This window comes from Dendropsophus ebraccatus, chromosome 7 (assembly GCF_027789765.1).
Source record: "Dendropsophus ebraccatus isolate aDenEbr1 chromosome 7, aDenEbr1.pat, whole genome shotgun sequence".
In the NCBI taxonomy this organism is placed as follows: domain Eukaryota; kingdom Metazoa; phylum Chordata; class Amphibia; order Anura; family Hylidae; genus Dendropsophus; species Dendropsophus ebraccatus.
In genome coordinates, this window is record NC_091460.1 from 2742635 (window position 1) to 2767819 (window position 25185).

At 51.1% G+C, this 25185-nt stretch overlaps 2 protein-coding genes across 2 annotated transcripts in view; both read right to left on the minus strand.

Moving 5' to 3' along the window:
- The window catches only part of LOC138797152 (zinc finger protein 84-like), an 863099-nt gene that overhangs the window by 584826 nt on the left and 253088 nt on the right, over positions 1-25185 (minus strand). The window lies entirely within an intron of this gene.
- The window catches only part of LOC138797122 (zinc finger protein 585A-like), a 59602-nt gene that overhangs the window by 2305 nt on the left and 32112 nt on the right, over positions 1-25185 (minus strand). Inside the window, exons 2-6 of the mRNA XM_069976921.1 lie at positions 16683-17580; positions 14429-14501; positions 10558-10678; positions 9451-10181; positions 566-683 (exon numbers count right to left, since the gene is read on the minus strand). Coding sequence (XP_069833022.1) covers positions 566-683; positions 9451-10181; positions 10558-10678; positions 14429-14501; positions 16683-17580 — 1941 coding nt within the window. The remainder of the gene's footprint in view (positions 1-565; positions 684-9450; positions 10182-10557; positions 10679-14428; positions 14502-16682; positions 17581-25185) is intronic.

A 25185-nucleotide genomic window follows, 5' to 3' on the forward strand; every position in this document is an offset into this window, starting at 1 on the left:
TCTTAGCTGACAGGCCGCTCAGCCAATCACTGGCCGGGAAGCGAGCAGGAGAAGACCGGAGCATGGAGAGGGGATGTATTACAGTTTATTCAATAGTTACCTGTCAGCTGTGCATCACTATTACACACAGCAATGATTTTGGTGCCGGACCTAAAGACCCGATCAGCCGATAATCGAGGTCATTGGTCGATCGTTGTCTCTATTACACAGAGTGATAATCAGCCGATGTGTATTAGGGCCCTTAGGCTGCAATATGTAAATGTGCTCATACACATTCTATGGCTGCAGGCTGAACGTCTATATGTTGGGACCGTATAGAGGGGGACGTAAGCCGAAGCCGAACACCCGAATGTAAAGAAGGAAACGGGGGAAGAGAAAACAAATAATATAATGATAAATGAGACAAAAAAGACATCAGTGTCTACATCACAAATCTCAGGAAAATGAGTGATCCCTCAAGTCACTTATATAATGCTACACATTATCGGTATTACACAGAGACTGGTCATAAAGGTCAAAGGGCAGACGATAATCTGCCATAATACCATAATACATTCTCCCCTACCTGGTATAGCATCTCCCAGCATCTCCTCCTTCACCTCACTCATACACGGGGGATCGCCCCTCATCCTCTCTTCTTCTGCTTCATCCTCCACTTTAATATTAGTCACCTGATCTCCCCCCTGATGGGACATATAGAACAATTCAGTACAATCCAGCAGACAGGAGGGAAAATCTAACACATCAACATAAGAAACCAGCAACATGTATCTATCAGCCTCATCACATCTATGAGTGCAGGAGCAACAACCACCAGCACCGGGGGGCGCTATAGAGATATAGTGCTATAGCATCAGCCTCATCTACCTGCTGATTGTCTGCTGGGACATTTCCCTCTGGACAGTCCTGGGAATACAGAGGACGGGGACACCTCTCTGGTGGATTCCTGTCACTGCCTCCATCTGTAGGGAACACACAGGGAGCCAATCCATTATACACTGCTACATGTCATCAGGAGGAGGGGGATGGGAGGATGGGAGGAGGAGGATGGGGGGGAGGAGGAGGAGGAGGAGGATGGGAGGAGGAGGATGGGAGGAGGGGGAGGATGGGAGGAGGATGGGAGGAGGAGGAGGATGGGAGGAGGAGGAGGAGGATGGGAGGGAGGAGGAGGATGGGAGGAAGAGGATGAGGATGGGAGGAAGAGGATGGGAAGAGGAGGATGGGGGGAGGAAGAGGAGGAAGGGAGGAGGATGGGATGAGGAGCATGGGTAGGAGGAGGATGGAGAGGTCTCCTCTTACCTTGTGCTGTGAGGCGGGGCGGCTGATCCTCCATCATGAGCGGCTGCTCCCCCCGGTACAGATCCTTGTGTCCTTCTACATACTCCCACTCCTCCATGGAGAAATAGACGGCCACATCCTGACACCTTATAGGAACCTGACACACACAATGATCACACAGTCATCCCCCCCAGCCTGCTGCCTCCTGGATTACTCTATCATCTCCCAGCATTCCCCAGTGTCACCTCTCCAGTCAGCAGCTCAGTCATCCTGTGGGTGAGTTCTAGGATCTTCTGCTCATGTATCAGTGATGGAGGCTCCGTGATGGGGCCCCGGGCCCTGCTCCGCCCTCCTGACTCCTGGGGGAAGGCCACACCCTCCCCCCATGTCTTCTTCACTATGGTGTAATCCTAGGGATGGAGAGAAACAATGAGGGGACTGAGCCCAGTATTCCTGCCTCCTCCTCACTACAAAGAGGAGATTGTCCCCCTGTATAGAGCTCTAGTGAGGAGGAGGAGGAGACACATCTGGACTACTGGGGTCAGTGCTGGAGACCACCGCACCTACAAAGAGGAGACCAGATCCAGAACATAGAGCGGGGGAGGCAGGGAGGGGCCAAAGAGCCCAGACAACAATGGTGGAAATCTAGAGAAGTTACCTCTCCGGTCAGCAGGCGGATGATCTCCAAGGTGACGTGTAATATTCTCTTACTGATCTCATTCCTGTCCTTCTCCATCCTTGGGGGTCATTCAGGAGGAGGAGCGTCTGGGGGAGAAGAGGAGACAACTGGAGCACAAGGAGGAGATAGTCCTGCCGGGGCCTTTATGTCGCAGCCAGGGGCCCCAAACAATACAGGGTCCACAGCATATGTAACCTCCTCCTCCTGTAAGCTTACCTTACTGCTGGGGGGGGAGGTCACACACTGATAGTAACACAATGTAACATCCCTCCTCCTGTAAGCTTACCTTACTGCTGGGGGGGTCACACACTGATAGTAACACAATGTAACACCCCTCCTCCTGTAAGCTTACCTTACTGCTGGGGTCACACTGATAGTAACACAATGTAACACCCCTCCTCCTGTAAGCTTACCTTACTGCTGGGGTCACACTGATAGTAACACAATGTAACATCCCTCCTCCTGTAAGCTTACCTTACTGCTGGGGTCACACACTGATAGTAACACAATGTAACACCCCTCCTCCTGTAAGCTTACCTTACTGCTGGGGGGGGTCACACTCTGATAGTAACACAATGTAACACCCCTCCTCCTGTAAGCTTACCTTACTGCTGGGGGGGGGGTCACACTGATAGTAACACAATGTAACATCCCTCCTCCTGTAAGCTTACCTTACTGCTGGGGGGTCACACTGATAGTAACACAATGTAACACCCCTCCTCCTGTAAGCTTACCTTACTGCTGGGGGGTCACACTGATAGTAACACAATGTAACACCCCTCCTCCTGTAAGCTTACCTTACTGCTGGGGTCACACACTGATAGTAACACAATGTAACATCCCTCCTCCTGTAAGCTTACCTTACTGCTGGGGTCACACACTGATAGTAACACAATGTAACATCCCTCCTCCTGTAAGCTTACCTTACTGCTGGGGTCACACACTGATAGTAACACAATGTAACATCCCTCCTCCTGTAAGCTTACCTTACTGCTGGGGGGGGGGTCACACTGATAGTAACACAATGTAACATCCCCCCTCCTGTAAGCTTACCTTACTGCTGGGGTCACACTGATAGTAACACAATGTAACACCCCTCCTCCTGTAAGCTTACCTTACTGCTGGGGGGGTCACACACTGATAGTAACACAATGTAACATCCCTCCTCCTGTAAGCTTACCTTACTGCTGGGGGGGGGGGGGTCAAACTGATAGTAACACAATGTAACATCCCTCCTCCTGTAAGCTTACCTTACTGCTGGGGGGTCACACACTGATAGTAACACAATGTAACACCCCTCCTCCTGTAAGCTTACCTTACTGCTGGGGTCACACACTGAGGAGCAGAGATCTCCACACACAACACAACAGCAGTGACTGCCCGACCAGGAGCTGCTCTGTATCTGGTAGATGCTGGAGGTGTAGGACCTGGGATGATGTCACAATCATGTGACCAGTACATGTGGGGGCGGAGCTCAGCAGTGCAGGAGAGAAGAGACTGTGGCAAAAAAAGGGGAGGGGAAATCATGCTACAGGAGTGGGCGGGGCTCAGCATGCAAAGACATTGTCAGCTCCTGTGAGCAGGGTCCTCACTCCTCCTGTGTCTCCTCCTCCTCCTCCCCATAGAGTGTAAGCTCCTGTGAGCAGGGTCCTCACTCCTCCTGTGTCTCCTCCTCCTCCCCATAGAGTGTAAGCTCCTGTGAGCAGGGTCCTCACTCCTCCTTTGTCTCCTCCTCCCCATAGAGTGTAAGCTCCTGTGTGCAGGGTCCTCACTCCTCTTGTGTCTCCTCCTCCTCCTCCCCATAAAGTGTAAGCTCCTGTGAGCAGGGTCCTCACTCCTCCTGTGTCTCCTCCTCCTCCTCCCCATAGAATGTAAGCTCCTGTGAGCAGGGTCCTCACTCCTCCTGTGTCTCCTCCTCCTCCCCATAGCGTGTAAGCTCCTGTGTGCAGGGTCCTCACTCCTCCTGTGTCTCCTCCTCCTCCCCATAGAGTGTAAGCTCCTGTGAGCAGGGTCCTCACTCCTCCTGTGTCTTCTCCTCCTCCCCATAGAGTGTAAGCTCCTGTGAGCAGGGTCCTCACTCCTCCTGTGTCTCCTCCTCCTCCTCCCATAGAGTGTAAGCTCCTGTGTGCAGGGTCCTCACTCCTCCTGTGTCTCCTCCTCCTCCTCCCCATAGAGTGTAAGCTCCTGTGAGCAGGGTCCTCACTCCTCCTGTGTCTCCTCCTCCCCATAGAGTGTAAGCTCCTGTGAGCAGGGTCCTCACTCCTCCTGTGTCTCCTCCTCCTCCTTCTCATAGTGTACGCTCCTGTGAGCAGGGTCCTCACTCCTCCTGTGTCTCCTCCTCCTCCTTCCCATAGTGTACGCTCCTGTGAGCAGGGTCCTCACTCCTGTGTCTCCACCTCCTCCTTCTCCCCATAGAGTGTAAGCTCCTGTGAGCAGGGTCCTCACTCCTCCTGTGTCTCCTCCTCCTCCTCCCCATAGAGTGTAAGCTCCTGTGAGCAGGGTCCTCACTCCTCCTGTGTCTCCTCCTCCTCCCCATAGAGTGTAAGCTCCTGTGAGCAGGGTCCTCACTCCTCCTGTGTCTCCTCCTCCTCCTCTCCATAGAGTGTAAGCTCCTGTGAGCAGGGTCCTCACTCCTCCTGTGTCTCCTCCTCCTCCCCATAGAGTGTAAGCTCCTGTGAGCAGGGTCCTCACTCCTCCTCCCCATAGAGTGTAAGCTCCTGTGAGCAGGGTCCTCACTCCTCCTGTGTCTCCTCCTCCTCCCCATAGAGTGTAAGCTCCTGTGAGCAGGGTCCTCACTCCTGTGTCTCCTCCTCCTCCTCCCCATAGAGTGTAAGCTCCTGTGAGCAGGGTCCTCACTCCTCCTGTGTCTCCTCCTCCCCATAGAGTGTGAGCTCCTGTGAGCAGGTTCCTCACTCCTCCTGTGTCTCCTCCTCCTCCTCCCTATAGAGTGTAAGCTCCTGTGAGCAGGGTCCTCACTCCTCCTGTGTCTCCTCCTCCTCCTCCCTATAGAGTGTAAGCTCCTGTGAGCAGGGTCCTCACTCCTCCTGTGTCTCCTCCTCCTCCTCCCCATAGAGTGTAAGATCCTTTGAGCAGGGTCCTCACTCCTCCTGTGTCTCCTCCTCCTCCTCCCCATAGAGTGTAAGCTCCTGTGAGCAGGGACCTCACTCCTCCTGTGTCTCCTCCTCCTCCTCCCCATAGAGTGTAAGATCCTTTGAGCAGGGTCCTCACTCCTCCTGTGTCTCCTCCTCCTCCTCCCCATAGAGTGTAAGCTCCTGTGAGCAGGGTCCTCACACAGCACCCAGTGAGTCAGTGAGATGAGCCCTCCAAAAATCCTGAGTCACAGGAGAATTGATAACAATTTAGTCTTCTTAAAAGAACCTGGAGTTTGAATGTCTACACTTTAAATCCTTTAAAGAGTATCTAACAGAAAGCAAATTTAAATTGAATTTGATGGAAAAACCACCCACTACTACCGCCTCTATGAATATGATTGCTCATGTCTGCTAAACAGTGACTTCTTCCACCTAAAAACATATAGAAAGAAAATTAGCAGGCCCTTGACTTCCAAGTCCTCCAAGAATTGATTTTGTGGCCCTTGAGGTGAGCCCTCCAATATTCCCTTTCAATTCGATTTAATAAAAAAAAAACAAAAAAAAAAAAACAGTTAAATGAAAGATTGAATTGAATTAACTTGAAATTGAGTTAACGTGAAATTGAAGATTAACCCTTTCACGACCATGGGTCCAGGGCTGTATTAACAGCTGCTGCTGCTCTAGGCGCTAAACCTTAAGACGTCCCATCTTCACGCACCAATGCCCCCCTGGAAGGTGTTGCCCTGGGCACTGGACCACAGGTGCCTAGTGGTAAATACAGCCCTGCATGGGTCATTGATTCCTCAATACCCAGGTCGTTTTTGGACATCAACTTGTGTGTTACATGACTACAACCCCCTCATAGCTGCAGTGTTACATGACCACAACCCTCATAGCTGCAGTGTTATATGACTACAACCCCCATGATCCCCTGAAAGCTGCAGTGTTCCATGAACACAACACCCATCATCCCCTGATAGGGTATGATGTAGAAAATAATAGCGATACAGCACTCAGTGGATTCAGCTGGATGCTGTTTAGTTGCGAAAATCACAGAATACAAATGCAATGGCATACAGGGAAGCCTTGCAAATAAACAGCATCCAGCTGAATCCAGTGAGTGCCGTCTCGTTATTATTTTCTACATCGTATTCCTGTAAGTACCTCTCATGGACTGAGCACCGCTGTGTGTCACTGTAATACCACCATTTACCTGCATGAGCTTCCTGTGCCCTGTGTCTGTACGATTGGCTGGATGACCGGCGAGGATAAGTAGTGCCAGGATTTGCTACTATTACTGGATTTTTGTAGCCTGATAGGGTATGATGGGGTTGTGGTCATGCAGCACTGCAGCTGAGAGTGGGGTTTGGCAATTGGTTTTGGTGGTTGGGGGGAGGCGCCAAAAAAAGTTTCGCACAGGGCGCCGTCTACACTAAGGCCAGCCCTGTGTACTACTCGATCGAATATCCACTCGCTCATCTCTAAACATTTAATGTGTCCCAAAGCGAAAAGCACAAATGTGAGAGCACAGTCATCAGTAACAATATGCTGCAGAATCCCTGGCCGTAGCGGCGTCCCATCGTGGCCGGTATTTGGATGACGTGGCAGGTTCTGCTCCTGAACGCTTATAGATCCTGGATGACCAGAAGCTGCTGGCGAGGAGCGGAGAAGAAGGGCCGGGTATGTGGTTGTTTCTATTTCCCCCACCCCCAACAGCATATTTATTTTCACTCTACGGCATAGATACTCCTTTAGACTACTAACACACTTGGCGAAACCGCAGCGAGTTTTGCTGCAGATCCCTGCCCTGTGCAGTCAATGGTAGACAAACTCGCAGCAGGATGTACATCCCTCCTGCGAGTTTGTCCGCAGCCCGGCCTGTTAACCCCCCGGCCACCGCAGCTGATACTTTACCTGATCCCAGCCCCAGCTTCCTCCGGCTTGCTTCAGCGGTTCCCGGCACGTCCCGCTCGGCCAATCAATGCGTTGCGGCGGGGCAGCGCACTGATTGACTGAGTGGGACGTGCCTGAAACCGCTGAAGCAAGCCGGAGAAAGCCGGGGAGAGGTTAAGCGATCTCCATTGCAGGTAGTGTACGTCACACTGCCTGCTCCGGGAACTGGTCCTAGGTGTGTTAAATTTTAGTTTTTTGTATAGTGTTTGCCCCATACAGTGGGGATGGGGCAATTTTTGAGCCCCCCCACCGTATGGGGCAACCATACCTGGTGTATTAGACAACCCCCGACTTTAACCCAATTTTCCGGGGTTAAAAAGTGGTTTTATAAACCAGAAAACACATGATATTAACCCCTTAACGACATCAGGCGTAAATTTACGCCCTGATGCCGGTAAGGACGTTCAGAGCGGGGCTGCGCGGCGACCCCACTCTGAACCGCGGTGGTCCCGGGTGCCGCTTGTAGCCCGGGACCGTAGGTTTTAGCGGGCACGGTCCGATCGCCGTGCCCGCTAATACAGTAATCAGATGCAGCTGTCAATCATGACAGCTGCATCCGATTACCGGATTCAGCCGTTCCCTGGTGTCTAGTGGTGGAGATCTCTCCCCCGGGATGTTATCCCGGAGGAGCGATCTCCGTAAATGAAGCCGGCCGGGGACCGCTCCAAGATGGCGCCGTCCCCGGCTCGGCACTCGTTTACTTCCGGCTGCAGCAGCCTATCTCATGGATCTCTGCAGCATATTCTATGCTGCAGAGATCTCTATGAGAGATCAAAGCACTTATACTAGAAGTCCCCCAGGGGGAATAACCTTTACCCCAGGGGGGAATAACCCTAATCCCAGGGGGGAATAACCCTAACCCCAGGGGGGAATAACCCTAACCCCAGGGGGGAATAACCCTAACCCTAGGGGGGGAATAACCCTAACCCCAGGGGGAATAACCCTAACGCTAGGGGGGAATTAACCCTAACCCTAGGGGGGAATAACCCTAACCCTAGGGGGGAATAACCCTAACCCTAGGGGGGAATAACCCTAACCCTAGGGGGGAATAACCCTAACCCTAGGGGGGAATAACCCTAACCCTAGGGGGGAATAACCCTAACCCCAGGGGGGAATAACCCTAACCCCGGGGGGGCTTTTGGTATAAGTGTTAAAGTAAAAAAAAAGTGTTGTTAATAGTAAAAAGCCCCCTCCCCTAATAAAAGTCTGAATCACCCCCCTTTTCCCAGGTTATAAATAAAAGTAAATAAATAAACATGTTTGCTATCGCCGCTTGCGTAATCGCCCGAACTATTAATTAATCACATTCCTGATCTTGTACGGTAAACGGCGTCAGCGCAAAAAAATCCCAAAAAGCAAAATTGCGCATTTTTGGTCACATCAAATCCAGAAAATTTGTAATAAAAAGCGATCAAAAAGTCGTATATGCGCAGTCAAGGTACCGATTGAAAGAACACATCACGGCGCAAAAAATGACACCTGACACAGCCCCATAGACCAAAGGATAAAAGCGCTATAAGCCCGGAATGGAGAGGTTGTAAGTGACGTATATTTGTTGACAATGGTTTACATTTTTTACAGGCCATCAGATACAATATAAGTTATACATGTTATATATCGTTATAATCGTAACGACTTGAGGAACATATATAACAAGTCAGTTTTACCCCAGGGCGAACGGCGTAAAAACACATTTCCCCCAAATAAACAAAATGCTTTTTTTTTTTCAATTTCACCACACTTTGAATTTTTTTCTGGTTTCGCAGTGTACTTTATGCAAAAATTCAGCCGTCATTGCAAAGTACAATTAGTGACGCAAAAAATAAGGGCTCATGTGGGTTTCTAGGTGGAAAAATGCAAGTGCTATGACCTTTTAAACACAAGGAGGAAAAAACGAAAACGCAAAAATCGAAATTGGCTCTGTCCTTAAGGGGTTAAACTTTTATTGGGGGGGGGGGGGGGGTATAAGGCGTTTTTTTTTTTTTTGTAAAACAAAAATACAATCATTCCCGTAGAACAAGCGGGACATTAAGGCAATACAAAATATAGAATTTTCTGTGTCGTCATCCCTGAAGAACCGTATCTCTGTTCAGACAATTGTCATGAATTATCAGTCACAAAACTCTCACGCAGAGGTAATAATAGAAACATGACACAGAGGTCCAGAAAAACACAACAACAAAAAGATAAGACAGAAAACTCGAAAAGGAAAAAGATTGCTGTATTTAAGGGGTTAATGAGAGGCAGCTGCGGGATTGCAGCTGCCTCTCATTACCCTCAGCTGCCCGGACACGGATGTGTGCAGGACAGCTCTCTCTGCAGCCGTCCCGCACTCATCAAACCCCTTCACAGTCAGGAATGTGCATATACTTTCCTGCTGCACTTGGTATGTGCAGCAGGAACCTATATCTACGTATTGCTGACATTAAGGGGTTAAGATCATCAAAATGACTTTCCACCCTTGTGATATTTCTGATGAGTTTTTAGTTTAACTTTAGTGCTAAAACACTGTCCACATTCTGAACATGCATATGGCGTCTCTCCTGTGTGATTTCTCTCATGTTTAACCAGAGAGTCTTTACTTCTAAAACATTTCCAACATTCTGCACACGAAAATGGCTTCTCACCAGTGTGACTTCTCTGATGATAAATTAGACTGGCTTTTACAGTAAAACATTTCCCACATTCTGAACATGTATATGGCTTCTCTCCTGTGTGACCTCTCTGATGATGCATTAAGCTGGCTTTTACAGTAAAACATTTCCCACATTCTGAACATGTATATGGCTTCTCTCCTGTGTGGGTTCTTTTATGTACTGCATAATTTGATTTATTTCTAAAGTATTTCCCACATCCTGAACATGAATACGGCTTCTCTCCTGTGTGAAGCCTTCTGTGTATATAAAGATTTGATCTGCTTTTAAACTCTCTTCCACATTCATCACAGCGAAATACTTTCCCTCCTTCCTGACCCGTCCTTGTGGTAGCGGTGTGTGAGCGGTCAGGAGAAGGTTCCTCATGGTCAGGAGGATTATATGATAGATCTGTAGTGTGACGTCCTGGATGTACAGTAATGGGGAGGAGGGCTTCTCCTGAGGAGCGCTGCTCCGCACTGCCAGCTTCTTCTTTATAACTCAGCCACAGTACGATGTTCTCCTCAGAGATATTACCGGGATTTCCTGTGAGGAGTAAATATGAATTTTGTAATTTTTATTTCACAAACTACTAAGTAGATGGACCTAGTGGTCTTTTTCTGACGACAATCTTCTATGTTTCTAATATAACATTTCTTCTGGATACACACAGGAGCTTAGGATGAGGGATTTGTTCCAGTTATTTGAGCTGTTTTTAAAAGTGTCTTCTCATTTTGACAAACTACATAATATCCACAGTATCTGACTGATGAGGCCTCACAACTTTAACAAGATATAATGAAATGTGTCAAGGTGATAGACACAATAAACTCCAGCAGCCTCCTCCTTATCATCACAACAGAACAGGAAGTCTCAGCTTAGTTTCCTCTCCATATCCCTGTGTAACTCCATCCTCCCCTACCTGGTATAGCAGCTGCCGGCGCCTCCTCCTCCTTCACCTCACTCATACACGGGGGATCGCCCCTCATCCTCTCTTCTTCTGCTTCATCCTCCACTTTAATATTAGTCACCTGATCTCCCCCCTGATGGGACATATAGAACAATTCAGTACAATCCAGCAGACAGGAGGGAAAATCTAACACATCAACATAAGAAACCAGCAACATGTATCTATCAGCCTCATCACATCTATGAGTGCAGGAGCAACAACCACCAGCATCGGGGGGCGCTATAGAGATATAGTGCTATAGCATCAGCCTCATCTACCTGCTGATTGTCTGCTGGGACATTTCCCTCTGGACAGTCCTGGGAATACAGAGGACGGGGACACCTCTCTGGTGGATTCCTGTCACTGCCTCCATCTGTAGGGAACACACAGGGAGCCAATCCATTATACACTGCTACATGTCATCAGGAGGAGGATGGGAGGAGGAGGAGGAGGATGGGAGGAGGAGGAGGAGGATGGGAGGAGGATGGGATGAGGAGGAGGATGGGAGGAGGAGGAGGAGGATGGGAGGAGGAGGAGGAGGATGGGAGGAGGAGGAGGAGAAGAAGGAGGATCTAGGGGCCCCTCCCCCCTGCTCTCTAGAATCAGGAAGGTCTCCTCTTACCTTGTGCTGTGAGGCCGGGCGGCTGATCCTCCATCATGAGCGGCTGCTCCCCCCGGTACAGATCCTTGTGTCCTTCTACATACTCCCACTCCTCCATGGAGAAATAGACGGCCACATCCTGACACCTTATAGGAACCTGACACACACAATGATCACACAGTCATCCCCCCCAGCCTGCTGCCTCCTGGATTACTCTATCATCTCCCAGCATTCCCCAGTGTCACCTCTCCAGTCAGCAGCTCAGTCATCCTGTGGGTGAGTTCTAGGATCTTCTGCTCATGTATCAGTGATGGAGGCTCCGTGATGGGGCCCCGGGCCCTGCTCCGCCCTCCTGACTCCTGGGGAAGGCCACACCCTCCCCCCATGTCTTCTTCACTATGGTGTAATCCTGGGGATGGAGAGAGACAATGAGGGGACTGAGCCCAGTATTCCTGCCTCCTCCTCACTACAAAGAGGAGATTGTCCCCCTGTATAGAGCTCTAGTGAGGAGGAGGAGGAGGAGACACATCTGGACTACTGGGGTCAGTGCTGGAGACCACCGCACCTACAGAGAGGAGACCAGATCCAGAACATAGAGCGGGGGAGGGAGGGGCCAAAGAGCCCAGACAACAATGGTGGAAATCTAGAGAAGTTACCTCTCCGGTCAGCAGGCGGATGATCTCCAAGGTGACGTGTAATATTCTCTTACTGATCTCATTCCTGTCCTTCTCCATCCTTGGGGGGTCATTCAGGAGGAGGAGCGTCTGGGGGAGAAGAGGAGACAACTGGAGCACAAGGAGGGGATAGTCCTGCCGGGGCCTTTATGTCACAGCCAGGGGCCCCAAACCATACAGGGGCCACAGCATATGTAACATCCCTCCTCCTGTAAGCTTACCTTACTGCTGGGGGGTCACACTGATAGTAACACAATGTAACATCCCTCCTCCTGTAAGCTTACCTTACTGCTGGGGTCACACTGATAGTAACACAATGTAACATCCCTCCTCCTGTAAGCTTACCTTACTGCTGGGGTCACACACTGATAGTAACACAATGTAACACCCCTCCTCCTGTAAGCTTACCTTACTGCTGGGGGGTCACACACTGATAGTAACACAATGTAACATCCCTCCTCCTGTAAGCTTACCTTACTGCTGGGGGGTCACACACTGATAGTAACACAATGTAACACCCCTCCTCCTGTAAGCTTACCTTACTGCTGGGGTCACACACTGATAGTAACACAATGTAACACCCCTCCTCCTGTAAGCTTACCTTACTGCTGGGGTCACACACTGATAGTAACACAATGTAACACCCCTCCTCCTGTAAGCTTACCTTACTGCTGGGGTCACACTGATAGTAACACAATGTAACACCCCTCCTCCTGTAAGCTTACCTTACTGCTGGGGTCACACACTGATAGTAACACAATGTAACACCCCTCCTCCTGTAAGCTTACCTTACTGCTGGGGGGTCACACACTGATAGTAACACAATGTAACACCCCTCCTCCTGTAAGCTTACCTTACTGCTGGGGTCACACACTGATAGTAACACAATGTAACACCCCTCCTCCTGTAAGCTTACCTTACTGCTGGGGTCACACACTGAGGAGCAGAGATCTCCACACACAACACAACAGCAGTGACTGCCCGACCAGGAGCTGCTCTGTATCTAGTAGATGCTGGAGGGGTAGGACCTGTGATGATGTCACAGTCATGTGACCAGTACATGTGGGGGCGGAGCTCAGCAGTGCAGGAGAGAATAGATTGTGGTGAAGGACCTGAGACCATGTGACAGGAGTGGGCGGGGCTCAGCAATGCAGGGAATTTTTGTCCTTACTTGTGTCTCCTCCTCCCCATAGAGTGTAAGCTCCTGTGAGCAGGGTCCTCACTCCTCCTGTGTCTCCTCCTCCTCCCCATAGAGTGTAAGCTCCTGTGAGCAGGGTCCTCACTCCTCCTGTGTCTCCTCCTCCTCCTCCTCCCCATAGAGTGTAAGCTCCTGTGAGCAGGGTCCTCACTCCTCCTGTGTCTCCTCCTCCTCCTCCCCATAGAGTGTAAGCTCCTGTGAGCAGGGTCCTCACTCCTCCTGTGTCTCCTCCTCCTCCTCCCCATAGAGTGTAGGCTCCTGTGAGCAGGGTCCTCACTCCTCCTGTGTCTTCTCCTCCTCCCCATAGAGTGTAAGCTCCTGTGAGCAGGGTCCTCACTCCTCCTGTGTCTCCTCCTCCTCCCCATAGAGTGTAAGCTCCTGTGAGCAGGGTCCTCACTCCTCCTCCTCCTCCTCCCCATAGAGTGTAAGCTCCTGTGAGCAGGGTCCTCACTCCTCCTGTGTCTCCTCTTCCCCATAGAGTGTAAGCTCCTGTGAGCAGGGTCCTCACTCCTCCTGTGTCTCCTCCTCCTCCCCATAGAGTGTAGGCTCCTGTGAGCAGGGTCCTCACTCCTCCTGTGTCTCCTCCTCCCCATAGAGTGTAAGCTCCTGTGAGCAGGGTCCTCACTCCTCCTGTGTCTCCTCCTCCTCATAGAGTGTAAGCTCCTTTGAGCAGGGTCCTCACTCCTCCTGTGTCTCCTCCTCCTCCTCCCCATAGAGTGTAAGCTCCTGTGTGCAGGGTCCTCACTCCTCCTGTGTCTCCTCCTCCTCCTCCCCATAGAGTGTAAGCTCCTGTGAGCAGGGTCCTCACTCCTCCTGTGTCTCCTCCTCCTCATAGAGTGTAAGCTCCTGTGAGCAGGGTCCTCACTCCTCCTGTGTCTCCTCCTCCTCCTCCCCATAGAGTGTAAGCTCCTGTGAGCAGGGTCCTCACTCCTCCTGTGTCTCCTCCTCCTCCTCCCCATAGAGTGTAAGCTCCTGTGAGCAGGGTCCTCACTCCTCCTGTGTCTCCTCCTCCTCCTCCCCATAGAGTGTAAGCTCCTGTGAGCAGGGTCCTCACTCCTCCTGTGTCTCCTCCTCCTCCTCCCCATAGAGTGTAAGCTCCTGTGAGCAGGGTCCTCACTCCTCCTGTGTCTCCTCCTCCTCCCCATAGAGTGTAAGCTCCTGTGAGCAGGGTCCTCACTCCTCCTGTCTCCTCCTCCTCCTCCCCATAGAGTGTAAGCTCCTGTGAGCAGGGTCCTCACTCCTCCTGTGTCTCCTCCTGTGTTTATTGGACTCCTCGGGTTTCGTGGCCTCTCTGTACCTGTCAGATCTCTGACCCGGACTGTGGACTCCTTTACCCCTGATGGGCCCTGCACCTGGCATAGGAAAGGTCACCAAGTTGGGTGTTGCAGATGGTCTACGTAGGTAGCGACAGTGGGCTAGGTTGGGTACAGTGCTGACTGTTGTCCTACGGATGTGACCATTTCAGCAGGAACAGACGATATCCAGTATTTTCTATTTATTACGTTTATGTTCAGTGTAAACCTCTAAACTTGCGACTTATCTGTTACACGGAAAACTGCAGATCAAACCCTCAGTATCTTCACTGGGTCATGTGCACCCCCCTCTCCCTCCATCGTGTACGCCACCTAGTAACATTACATAAGTTCCAAAGCAAAAAGCACAAATGTGAGAGCACATAATCATCAGTAACAATACGCTGCACAATCCCCGGCCGTAGCGACGTCCCATCGTGGCCGGTCATTGGGTGACGTGGCAGGTTCTGATCCTGAGCGCTTATAAATCCCGGATGACCAAAAGCTGCTGGTGAGGAGCACAGAGGGCCGGGTATGTGGTTGTTTCTATTTCCCCATATTTATTTTCACTCTACGGCAGGAATTCTCCTTTAAGGAACTCCGCCCAGACATATGTGTATAAGCAGTAAGGTATGAGATGTATCTGTATGAGTTTGGATGAGTTTCTTCTTTGTTTAACCCGGCTTGTTTCTAGGCCCCTCTTCTGTTTATTGCCCCTCCTGCCCTGTGCTTGTTACCCGTGCCCGTCCTGCCCTGTACGTGTTACCTGTGCCCGTCCTGCCCTGTACGTGTTACCCGTGCCCGTCCTGCCCTGTACGTGTTACCTGTGCCCGGCCTGCCCTGTACGTGTTACCCATGCCTGTCCTGCCCTGTGCTTGTTACCCGTGCCCGTCCTGCCCTGTACGTGTTACCCGTGCCTGTCCTGCCCTGTACGTGTTACCCGTGCCCGTCCTGCCCTGTACGTGTTACCCGTGCCTGTCCTGCCCTGTATGTGTTACCCGTGCCCGTCCTGCCCTGTGCTCTTTACCCGTGCCCATCATGTCCCGTGCTTGACACCCGCGCCTGTCCTGCCCTGTGCTCGTCACCCTCGCCAGTCCTGCCCTGTGCTCTTTACCCATGCTCTTTACCCGTGCTCATTACCCGCGCCCGTCCTGCCGTGCGCTCGTTCTGCCCGTGCTTGCTACCCGCGCCCGTCCTGCCCCGTGCTTGACACCCGCGCCTGTCCTGCCCTGTGCTCGTCACCCTCGCCAGTCCTGCCCTGTGCTCTTTACCCATGCTCTTTACCCGTGCCCATCATGCCCCGTGCTCATTACCCGCGCCCGTCCTGCCGTGCGCTCGTTCTGCCCGTGCTTGCTACCCGCGCCCGTCCTGCCCCGTGCTTGTCACCCGCGCCCATCCTACCCCGTGCTCGTCACCCGCGCCCGTCCTGCCCTGTGCTCCTTACTAGAGATGAGCGAACCGTGTTCGAGTCCATCCGAACCCGAACGTTTGGTATTTGATTAGCGGGGGCTGCAGGAGTTGGATAAAGCTCTAAGGTTGTCTGGAAAACATGGATACAGCCAATGACTATATCCATGATTTCCACATAGCCTTAGAGCTTTATCCAATTTCAGCAGCCACCGCTAATCAAATGCCGAAAGTTCGGGTTCAGATGGACTCCAGCATGCTTCAGGTTCGCTCATTTCTACTCATTACCTGTGCCCGTCCTGCCCTGTGCTTGTTACCCGCGCCGTCCTGCCCCGTACTCTTTACCCACGGCCGTCCTGCCCTGCAGTCGTTACGTGCCCCCGTCCTGCCCTGTGCTCATTACCTGCACTCGTCACTTGCGCCCCTGCCCCGTGCTCTTTACCCACGCCAGTTCTCCCCCGTACTCGTTACCCGTGCCCGTCCTGCCCCGTACTCTTTACCAACACCCATCCTGCCCTCTGCTAATTACCTTCCCCTAAATTAACTCCGAGCGGCACAGCTCTACTGCATGGTCAGCTCTCCCTCACTCTACTACACCTCTCCATATATACATCAGCAGCTGTATACAGTGACCACTCTATGGTAGACACCCAGGAGTTTCCCGCTGTAGTAGCCCACTGTGGGGTGACCCGTGAAGACCTGGGGCTTCTTAAACTCTTGCTGTGGTTTTACATTACACCCCAACAGCAGAGAGAATCCACATCAGACACAGATCACCTTTACTCCGGCCATAGAACCTACTAACTTATGTCTGCCAGAGGTGTAGGAGTTTTCTTGCACCAATGGTAGCTTCTTTAGATGACGCCGAACCTCTTGGCTCTCTGCTAATGTTGCCTTTTTTCCCACATTAAGAAAATTAAAATGACTTTTCCCCACTGTGATATTTTTGATGAGTGTTTAGTTTACCTTTAGTACTAAAACACTGTCCACATTCTGAACATGCATATGGCTTCTCTCCTGTGTGATTTCTCTCATGTTTAACCAGAGATACTTTACTTTTAAAACATTTCCAACATTCTGAACAGGAATATGGCTTCTCTCCTGTGTGACTTCTCTGATGAATCTTTAGTCCGACTTTTGCTATAAAACATTTTCCACATTCTGTACATGAGTATGGTTTCTCTCCTGTGTGAATTCTCTCATGATGAACCAGATCTGCCGTCCTTTTAAAACATTTACCACACTCTAAACACAAATGTGGTCTCTCTCCTGTGTGAATTCTCTCGTGTTTAACAAGATTTGATTGGTTAGTGAAACATTTCCCGCAATCTGAACATGTATAAGGCTTCTCTCCTGTGTGACTTCTAGCATGTTTAACCAGATCTGATTTACTTGTAAAACATTTCTCACATTCTGGACATGAATATGGCTTCTCTCCTGTGTGACGTCTCTCATGTTTAACCAGATCTGATTTGTTTGTAAAAGATTTTCCACATCCTGAACATGAATATGGCTTCTCTCCAGTGTGAAGCCTTCTGTGTGTAAGAAGAGAGGATCTTCTTGTGAACTCTTTCCCACATTCATCACACTGAATCCTCTCCCCTACTCTGTGTTCTGTCCTTGTGGTGGCAGTGTGTGAGCGGTCAGGAGAAGGTTTCTCATGGTCAGGAGGATTATATGATAGATCTGTAGTGTGACGTCCTGGATGTACAGTAAGGGGGAGGAGGGCTTCTCCTGAGGAGTGCTGCTCCGCTCTGCCAGCCTCTTCTTCTTTATAATTCAGCCACAGCACAATGTTCTCCTCATAGTTCCCAACATGATTTTCTGTTCAGATGAAAATACATCGTAATTTTTTCCCCCCACAAAGTAAAGACATTTATGATATTTCTATGTAGCTGGAAACAGACATGAACTTATTGATGCCGTCTGAGGTGCTAAACAACAACAACAACAACACTGTCCCATACGTCTGATAGGGAGGGCGGCAGCGGTGGAGCACAGAGAGGTGTTACATTTCCTTCTCCGGGATTCGACCCAGACACACAAACATTTCCTATATACTCAGTCTTCATCTGCGCATTAACACTTGTTTTAAGAAACTCTCCACTCTCTTTCTTTTGCCCCAACCCGCCTCCCCTGAGATTTCATGGCAAACTATTATTTCTCATTTACATCACTTGGATCATGGTGAACTCTCATATGATGATAAAACCAGAGGTCACTGTCATCTACAGTCATGGCCAAAAGTTTTGAGAATGACACAAATCTTCTATTTTCCCATGATCCCCTGCCCTCTGATTTTTCTGTGTGTTTGTCAGATGTTTTTATCACATACAGAAATATAATTGCACCATATTATGAGTAACAGAAGCTTATACTGACAGGTAGATGAGTGACTGCAGCAAGTCTATAATATTTGCAGTGTTGCGGCTTCTTCTTCAGGACTCTGCAATTCTCCCCGGCTGCTCTCATCAACTTCTGGACCAAATCCTGACTGATAGCCGTCCATTCTTGCACAATCAATGCTTGCATTTTGTCAGAATTTGTTGGTTTTTGTTTGTCCACCCGTCTCTTGATGATTGACCACAAGTTCCCAATGGGAGTAAGATCTGGGGAGTTTCCAGGCCATGGACCCAAAATCTCTATGTTTTGTTCCCTGAGCCATTTAGTTATCACCTTTGCTTTATGGCCAGGTGCTCCATCATGCTGGAAAAGGCATTGTTGGTGGCCAAACTGCTCTTGGACGGTTGGGAGAAGTTGCTCTTGGAGGACGTTCTGGTCCCATTCTTTATTCATGGCCGTGTTTTTAGGCAAGACTGTGAGAGAGCCGATTCCCTTGGCTGAGAAGCAACCCCACACATGAATGGTATCAGGATGCCGGTTACAGTTGGCATGAGACAAGACTGGTGGTAGCGCTCACCTTGTCTTCTCCCAATAAGCTGTTCTCCAGATGTCCCAAACAATCGGAAAGGGGATTCATCAGAGACAATGACTTTCCCCCAGTCCTCAGCAGTCCGCTCCCTGGACCTTTCCCCCAGTCCTCAGCAGTCCGCTCCCTGAACCTTTCCCCCAGTCCTCAGCAGTCCACTCCCTGGACCTCTCCCCCAGTCCTCAGCAGTCCCCTCCCTGGACCCTTTCCCCCAGTCCTCAGCAGTCCACTCCCTGGACCTTTCCCCCAGTCCTCAGCAGTCCACTCCCTGGACCTTTCCCCCAGTCCTCAGCAGTCCACTCCCTGGACCTTTCCCCCAGTCCTCAGCAGTCCACTCCCTGGACCTTTCCCCCCAGTCCTCAGCAGTCCACTCCCTGGACCTTTCCCCCAGTCCTCAGCAGTCCACTCCCTGGACCTTTCCCCCAGTCCTCAGCAGTCCACCCTCTGGACCTTTTGCAGAATATCAGTCTGTCCCTGGTGTTTTTCTGGAGAGAAGTGGCTTCTTTGCTGCCCTCCCTGAGACCAGGCCTTGCTCCAGGAGTCTCCGCAGTCTCACAGTGCACAGTGCAGATGCCCTCACACCTGCCTGCTGCCATTCCTGAGCAAGCTCTGCACTGCTGGTGGCCCGATCCCGCAGCTGACCACACTTTTAAGAGACGGTCCTGGCACTTTCTGGTCTTTCTTGGGTGCCCTGGAGCCTTTTTGGCAATAATGGAACCTCTCTCCTTGAAGTTCTTGGTGATGCGATAGATTGGTGACTGAGGTGCAATCTTTCTAGCTGCGATACTCTTCCCTGTTCGGCCATTTTTGTGCAGTGCAATGATGACTGCACGTGTTTCTTTAGAGATAACCATGGTTTATAGAAGAGAAACAATGATGCCAAGCACCAGCCTCCTTTTTTAAAGTGTCCAGTGGTGTCATTCTCACTTAATCATGACAGATTGATCTCCAGCCCTGTCCTCATCAACACCCACACCTGTGTTACTGGAGCGATCACTGAAACAATGTTAGCTGGTCCTTGTAAGGCCGGGCTGCAATGATGGTGAAATGTGTTTTGGGGAATAAAGTTCATTTTCTAGGCAAATATTCACTGTGAAAGTAATTGCTGTTAAGCTGATCCCTCTGTATAACATTCTGGAGTATATGCAAATTGCCATTTTAAAATATGAAGCAGTAGACTTTGTAAAAATTAATATTTGTCTCATTCTCAAAACTTTTGGCCATGACTATACATATCTCTATAATATACAGAACCCTGTGAGCTTCCTGTGCAACTCCATCCTCCCCTACCTGGTATAGCAGCTCCCGGCGCCTCCTCCTCCTTCACCTCATTCATACACGGGGGATCGCCCCTCATCCTCTCTTCTTCTGCTTCATCCTCCACTTTAATATTAGTCACCTGATCTCCCCCCTGATGGGACATATAGAACAATTCAGTACAATCCAGCAGACAGGAGGGAAAATCTAACACATCAACATAAGAAACCAGCAACATGTATCTATCAGCCTCATCACATCTATGAGTGCAGGAGCAAAAACCACCAGCACCGGGGGGCGCTATAGAGATATAGTGCTATAGCATCAGCCTCATCTACCTGCTGATTGTCTGCTGGGACATTTCCCTCTGGACAGTCCTGGGAATACAGAGGACGGGGACACCTCTCTGGTGGATTCCTGTCACTGCCTCCATCTGTAGGGAACACACAGGGAGACAATCCATTATACACTGCTACATGGCATCAGGAGGAGGAGGAGGATGGGAGGAGGAGGAGGAGGATGGGAGGAGGAGGAGGATGGGGAGAGGAGGAGGATGGGGAGAGGAGGAGGAGGAGGATGGGAGGAGGAGGAGGATGGGAGTAGGAGGAGGATGGGAGGAGGAGGATGGGAGGGGGATGGGAGAAGGAGGGGGAGGGGAGGAGGAGGATGGGGGGAGGAGGAGGAGGATGGGGGGAGGAGGAGGAGGATGGGGGGAGGAGGAGGAGGATGGGGGGAGGGGGAGGAGGATGGGGGGAGGGGGAGGAGGATGGGGAGAGGGGGAGGAGGATGGGGAGAGGGGGAGGAGGATGGGAGGAGGAGGATGATGGGAGGAGGAGGATGATGGGAGGAGGGGGAGGAGGAGGAGGGGGGGGAGGAGGAGGAGGATGGGTGGAGGAGGAGGATGGGAGGAGGATAGGAGGAGGATGATCTAGGGGCCCCTCCCCCCTGCTCTCTAGCATCAGGAAGGTCTCCTCTTACCTTGTGCTGTGAGGCCGGGCGGCTGATCCTCCATCATGAGCGGCTGCTCCCCCCGGTACAGATCCTTGTGTCCTTCTACATACTCCCACTCCTCCATGGAGAAATAGACGGCCACATCCTGACACCTTATAGGAACCTGACACACACAATGATCACACAGTCATCCCCCCCAGCCTGCTGCCTCCTGGATTACTCTATCATCTCCCAGCATTCCCCAGTGTCACCTCTCCAGTCAGCAGCTCAGTCATCCTGTGGGTGAGTTCTAGGATCTTCTGCTCATGTATCAGTGATGGAGGCTCCGTGATGGGGCCCCGGGCCCTGCTCCGCCCTCCTGACTCCTGGGGGAAGGCCACACCCTCCCCCCATGTCTTCTTCACTATGGTGTAATCCTGGGGATGGAGAGAGACAATGAGGGGACTGAGCCCAGTATTCCTGCCTCCTCCTCACTACAAAGAGGAGATTGTCCCCCTGTATAGAGCTCTAGTGAGGAGGAGGAGGAGGAGACACATCTGGACTACTGGGGTCAGTGCTGGAGACCACCGCACCTACAGAGAGGAGACCAGATCCAGAACATAGAGCGGGGGAGGGAGGGAGGGGCCAAAGAGCCCAGACAACAATGGTGGAAATCTAGAGAAGTTACCTCTCCGGTCAGCAGGCGGATGATCTCCAAGGTGACGTGTAATATTCTCTTAGGGTATAAACCCACACACCGTATAAGCAGCGTATTTACTGCTGCGATACGCAGCAAACACGCAGCAAATACGCAGCAGATTATATCTAAATAACTGAACACAGCATCAAATCTGTACAAACAAATCTGCTGCGTATTTGCTGCGTATTTGTTGCGTATCTGCTGTTTATACGGTGTGTGGGTTTGTACCCTTACTGATCTCATTCCTGTCCTTCTCCATCATATAGAAGGGTATAAGGTCCTGGCAGTGCAGTGTGTGGGGAGCCCCGCCCACTCCTGTCACATGATCACAGGTCCTTCACCACAATCTCTTCTCTCCTGCACTGCTGAGCTCCGCCCCCACATGTACTGGTCACATGATTGTGACATCATCACAGGTCCTACACCTCCAGCCTCTACCAGATACAGAGCAGCTCCTGGTCGGGCAGTCACTGCTGTTGTGTTGTGTGTGGAGATCTCTGCTCCTCAGTGTGTGACTAGGACAGGACTAGCCCCTCCTTGTGCTCCAGTCAGGGCCGTAAATAGGATTTATGGGGCCCCATAGCAAAAAAGCCTGTCCCGGCAATATGGTGCTGTCCTTCGGTAGCTCTGAGACGCTGTGCACTGGGGTGAGGGGTAGCAGGCCGCTCAGAGTCTCTGCTGGTTGGGACGGCTCTGAGACACCTACGGGGTGCGGGCTGCTTTAAGATGCTGAGGGAAGCTGAGTGACCCCATTATACAGGATGCCAGGGAAGGTGAGAGACCCCATTATACATTATACCGGGAAAGCTGAGTGACCCCATTATACAGGATGCCAGGGAAGCTGAGTGACCCCATTATACAGGATGCCAGGGAAGGTGAGAGACCCCATTATACAGGATACCGGGAAAGCTGAGTGACCCCATTATACAGGATGCCAGGGAAGCTGAGTGACCCCATTATACAGGATGCTAGGGAAGCTGAGTGACCCCATTATACAGGATGCCAGGGAAGCTGAGTGAACCCATTATACAGGATGCCAGGGAAGCTGTGTGACCCCATTATACAGGATGCCAGGGAAGCTGAGTGACCCCATTATACAGGATGCCAGGGAAGCTGAGTGACCCTATTATACAGGATACCAGGGAGGCTGAGTGACCCCATTATACAGGATGCAGGGAAGCTGAGTGACCCCATTATACAGGATGTCAGGGAAGCTGAGAGACCCCATTATACAGGATGCCAGGGAAGCTGTGTGACCCCCAATATACAGGATGCTGGAAAGCTGAGTGACCCCATTATACAGGATACCAGGGAAGCTGAGTGACCCCATTATACAGGATACCAGGGAAGCTGAGTGACCCCATTATACAGGATACCAGGGAAGCTGAGTGACCCCATTATACAGGATACCAGGGAAGCTGAGTGACCCCATTATACAGGATGCCAGTGAGGCTGAGTGACCCCATTATACAGGATACCAGGGAAGCTGAGTGACCCCATTATACAGGATGCTAGGGAAGCTGAGTGACCCCATTATACAGGATACCAGGGAAGCTGAGTGACCCCATTATACAGGATACTGGGAAAGCTGAGTGACCCCATTATACAGGATGCCAGGAAAGCTGTGTGACCCCATTATACAGGATGCAGGGAAGCTGAGTGACCCCATTATACAGGATGCCAGGGAAGCTGAGAGACCACATTATACAGGATGCCACGGAAGCTGAGAGACCACATTATACAGGATACCAGGGAAGCTGAGTGACCCCATTATACAGGATACCAGGGAGGCTGAGTGACCCCATTATACAGGATGCTGGGAAAGTTGTGTGACCCCATTATACAGGATGCCGGGAAAGCTGTGTGACCCCATTATACAGGATGCCAGGGAAGCTGAGTGACCCCATTATACAGGATGCCAGGGAAGCTGAGTGACCCCATTATACAGGATGCCAGGGAAGCTGAGTGGACCCCATTATACAGGATGCTGGGAAAGCTGAGTGACCCCATTATACAGGATGCCAGGGAAGCTGAGTGATCCCATTATACAGGATGCCAGGAAGCTGTGTGACCCCATTATACAGGATGCAGGGAAGCTGAGTGACCCCATTATACAGGATGCCAGGGAGCTGAGTGACCCCATTATACAGGATGCTGGGAAAGCTGTGTGACCCCATTATACAGGATGCCAGGGCAGCTAAGTGACCCCATTATACAGGATGCCAGGGAAGCTGAGTGACCCCATTATACAGGATGCCAGGGCAGCTGAGTGACCCCATTATACAGGATGCCAGGGAAGCTGAGTGACCCCATTATACAGGATGCCAGGGAAGCTGAGTGACCCCATTATACAGGATACCAGGGAAGCTGAGTGACCCATTATACAGGATGCCAGGAAAGCTGTGTGACCCCCATTATACAGGATGCCAGGGAAGCTGAGTGACCCCATTATACAGGATGCCAGGGAAGCTGAGTGACCCCATTATACAGGATTCCAGGGAAGCTGAGTGACCCCCATTATACAGGATGCCAGGGAAGCTGAGTGACCCCCATTATACAGGATGTCAGGGAAGCTGAGTGACCCCATTATACAGGATTCCAGGGAAGCTGAGTGACCCCCATTATACAGGATGCCAGGGAAGCTGAGTGACCCCATTATACAGGATGCCAGGGAAGCTGAGTGACCCCATTATACAGGATACCAGGGAAGCTGAGTGACCCCATTATACAGGATACCAGGGAAGCTGGTGACCCCATTATACAGGATGCCAGGAAAGCTGGTGAACCCCATTATACAGGATACCAGGGAAGCTGAGTGACCCCATTATACAGGATAACAGGGAAGCTGGTGACCCCCATTATACAGGATGCTAGGGAAGCTGAGTGACCCCATTATACAGGATGCCGGGAAAGCTGTGTGACCCCCATTATACAGGATGCCAGGGAAGCTGAGTGACCCCATTATACAGGATGCCAGGGAGCTGAGTGACCCCATTATAAGGATGCCAGGGAAGCTGAGTGACCCCATTATACAGGATGCCACGGAAGCTGGTGACCCCATTATACAGGATACCAGGAAGGCTGAGTGACCCCATTATACAGGATGCCATGGAAGCTGAGTGACCCCATTATACAGGATACCAGGGAAGCTGAGTGACCCATTATACAGGATGCCAGGGAAGCTGAGTGACCCCATTATACAGGATACCAGAGAGGCTGAGTGACCCCCATTATACAGGATGCCAGGAAAGCTGAGTGACCCTATTATACAGGATGCTGGGGAAGCTGTGTGACCCCATTATACAGGATGCCACGGAAGCTGAGTGACCCCATTATACAGGATGCCAGGGAAGCTGAGTGATCCCATTATACAGGATGCCAGGGAAGCTGGTGACCCAGATTATACAGGATGCCAGGGAAGCTGAGTGATCCCATTATACAGGATGCCAGGGAAGCTGGTGACCCAGATTATACAGGATGCCAGGGAAGCTGAGTGACCCCATTATACAGGATGCCAGGTAAGCTGAGTGACCCCATTATACAGGATACCAGGGAAGCTGAGTGACCCCATTATACAGGATGCCAGGGAAGCTGAGAGACCCCATTATACAGG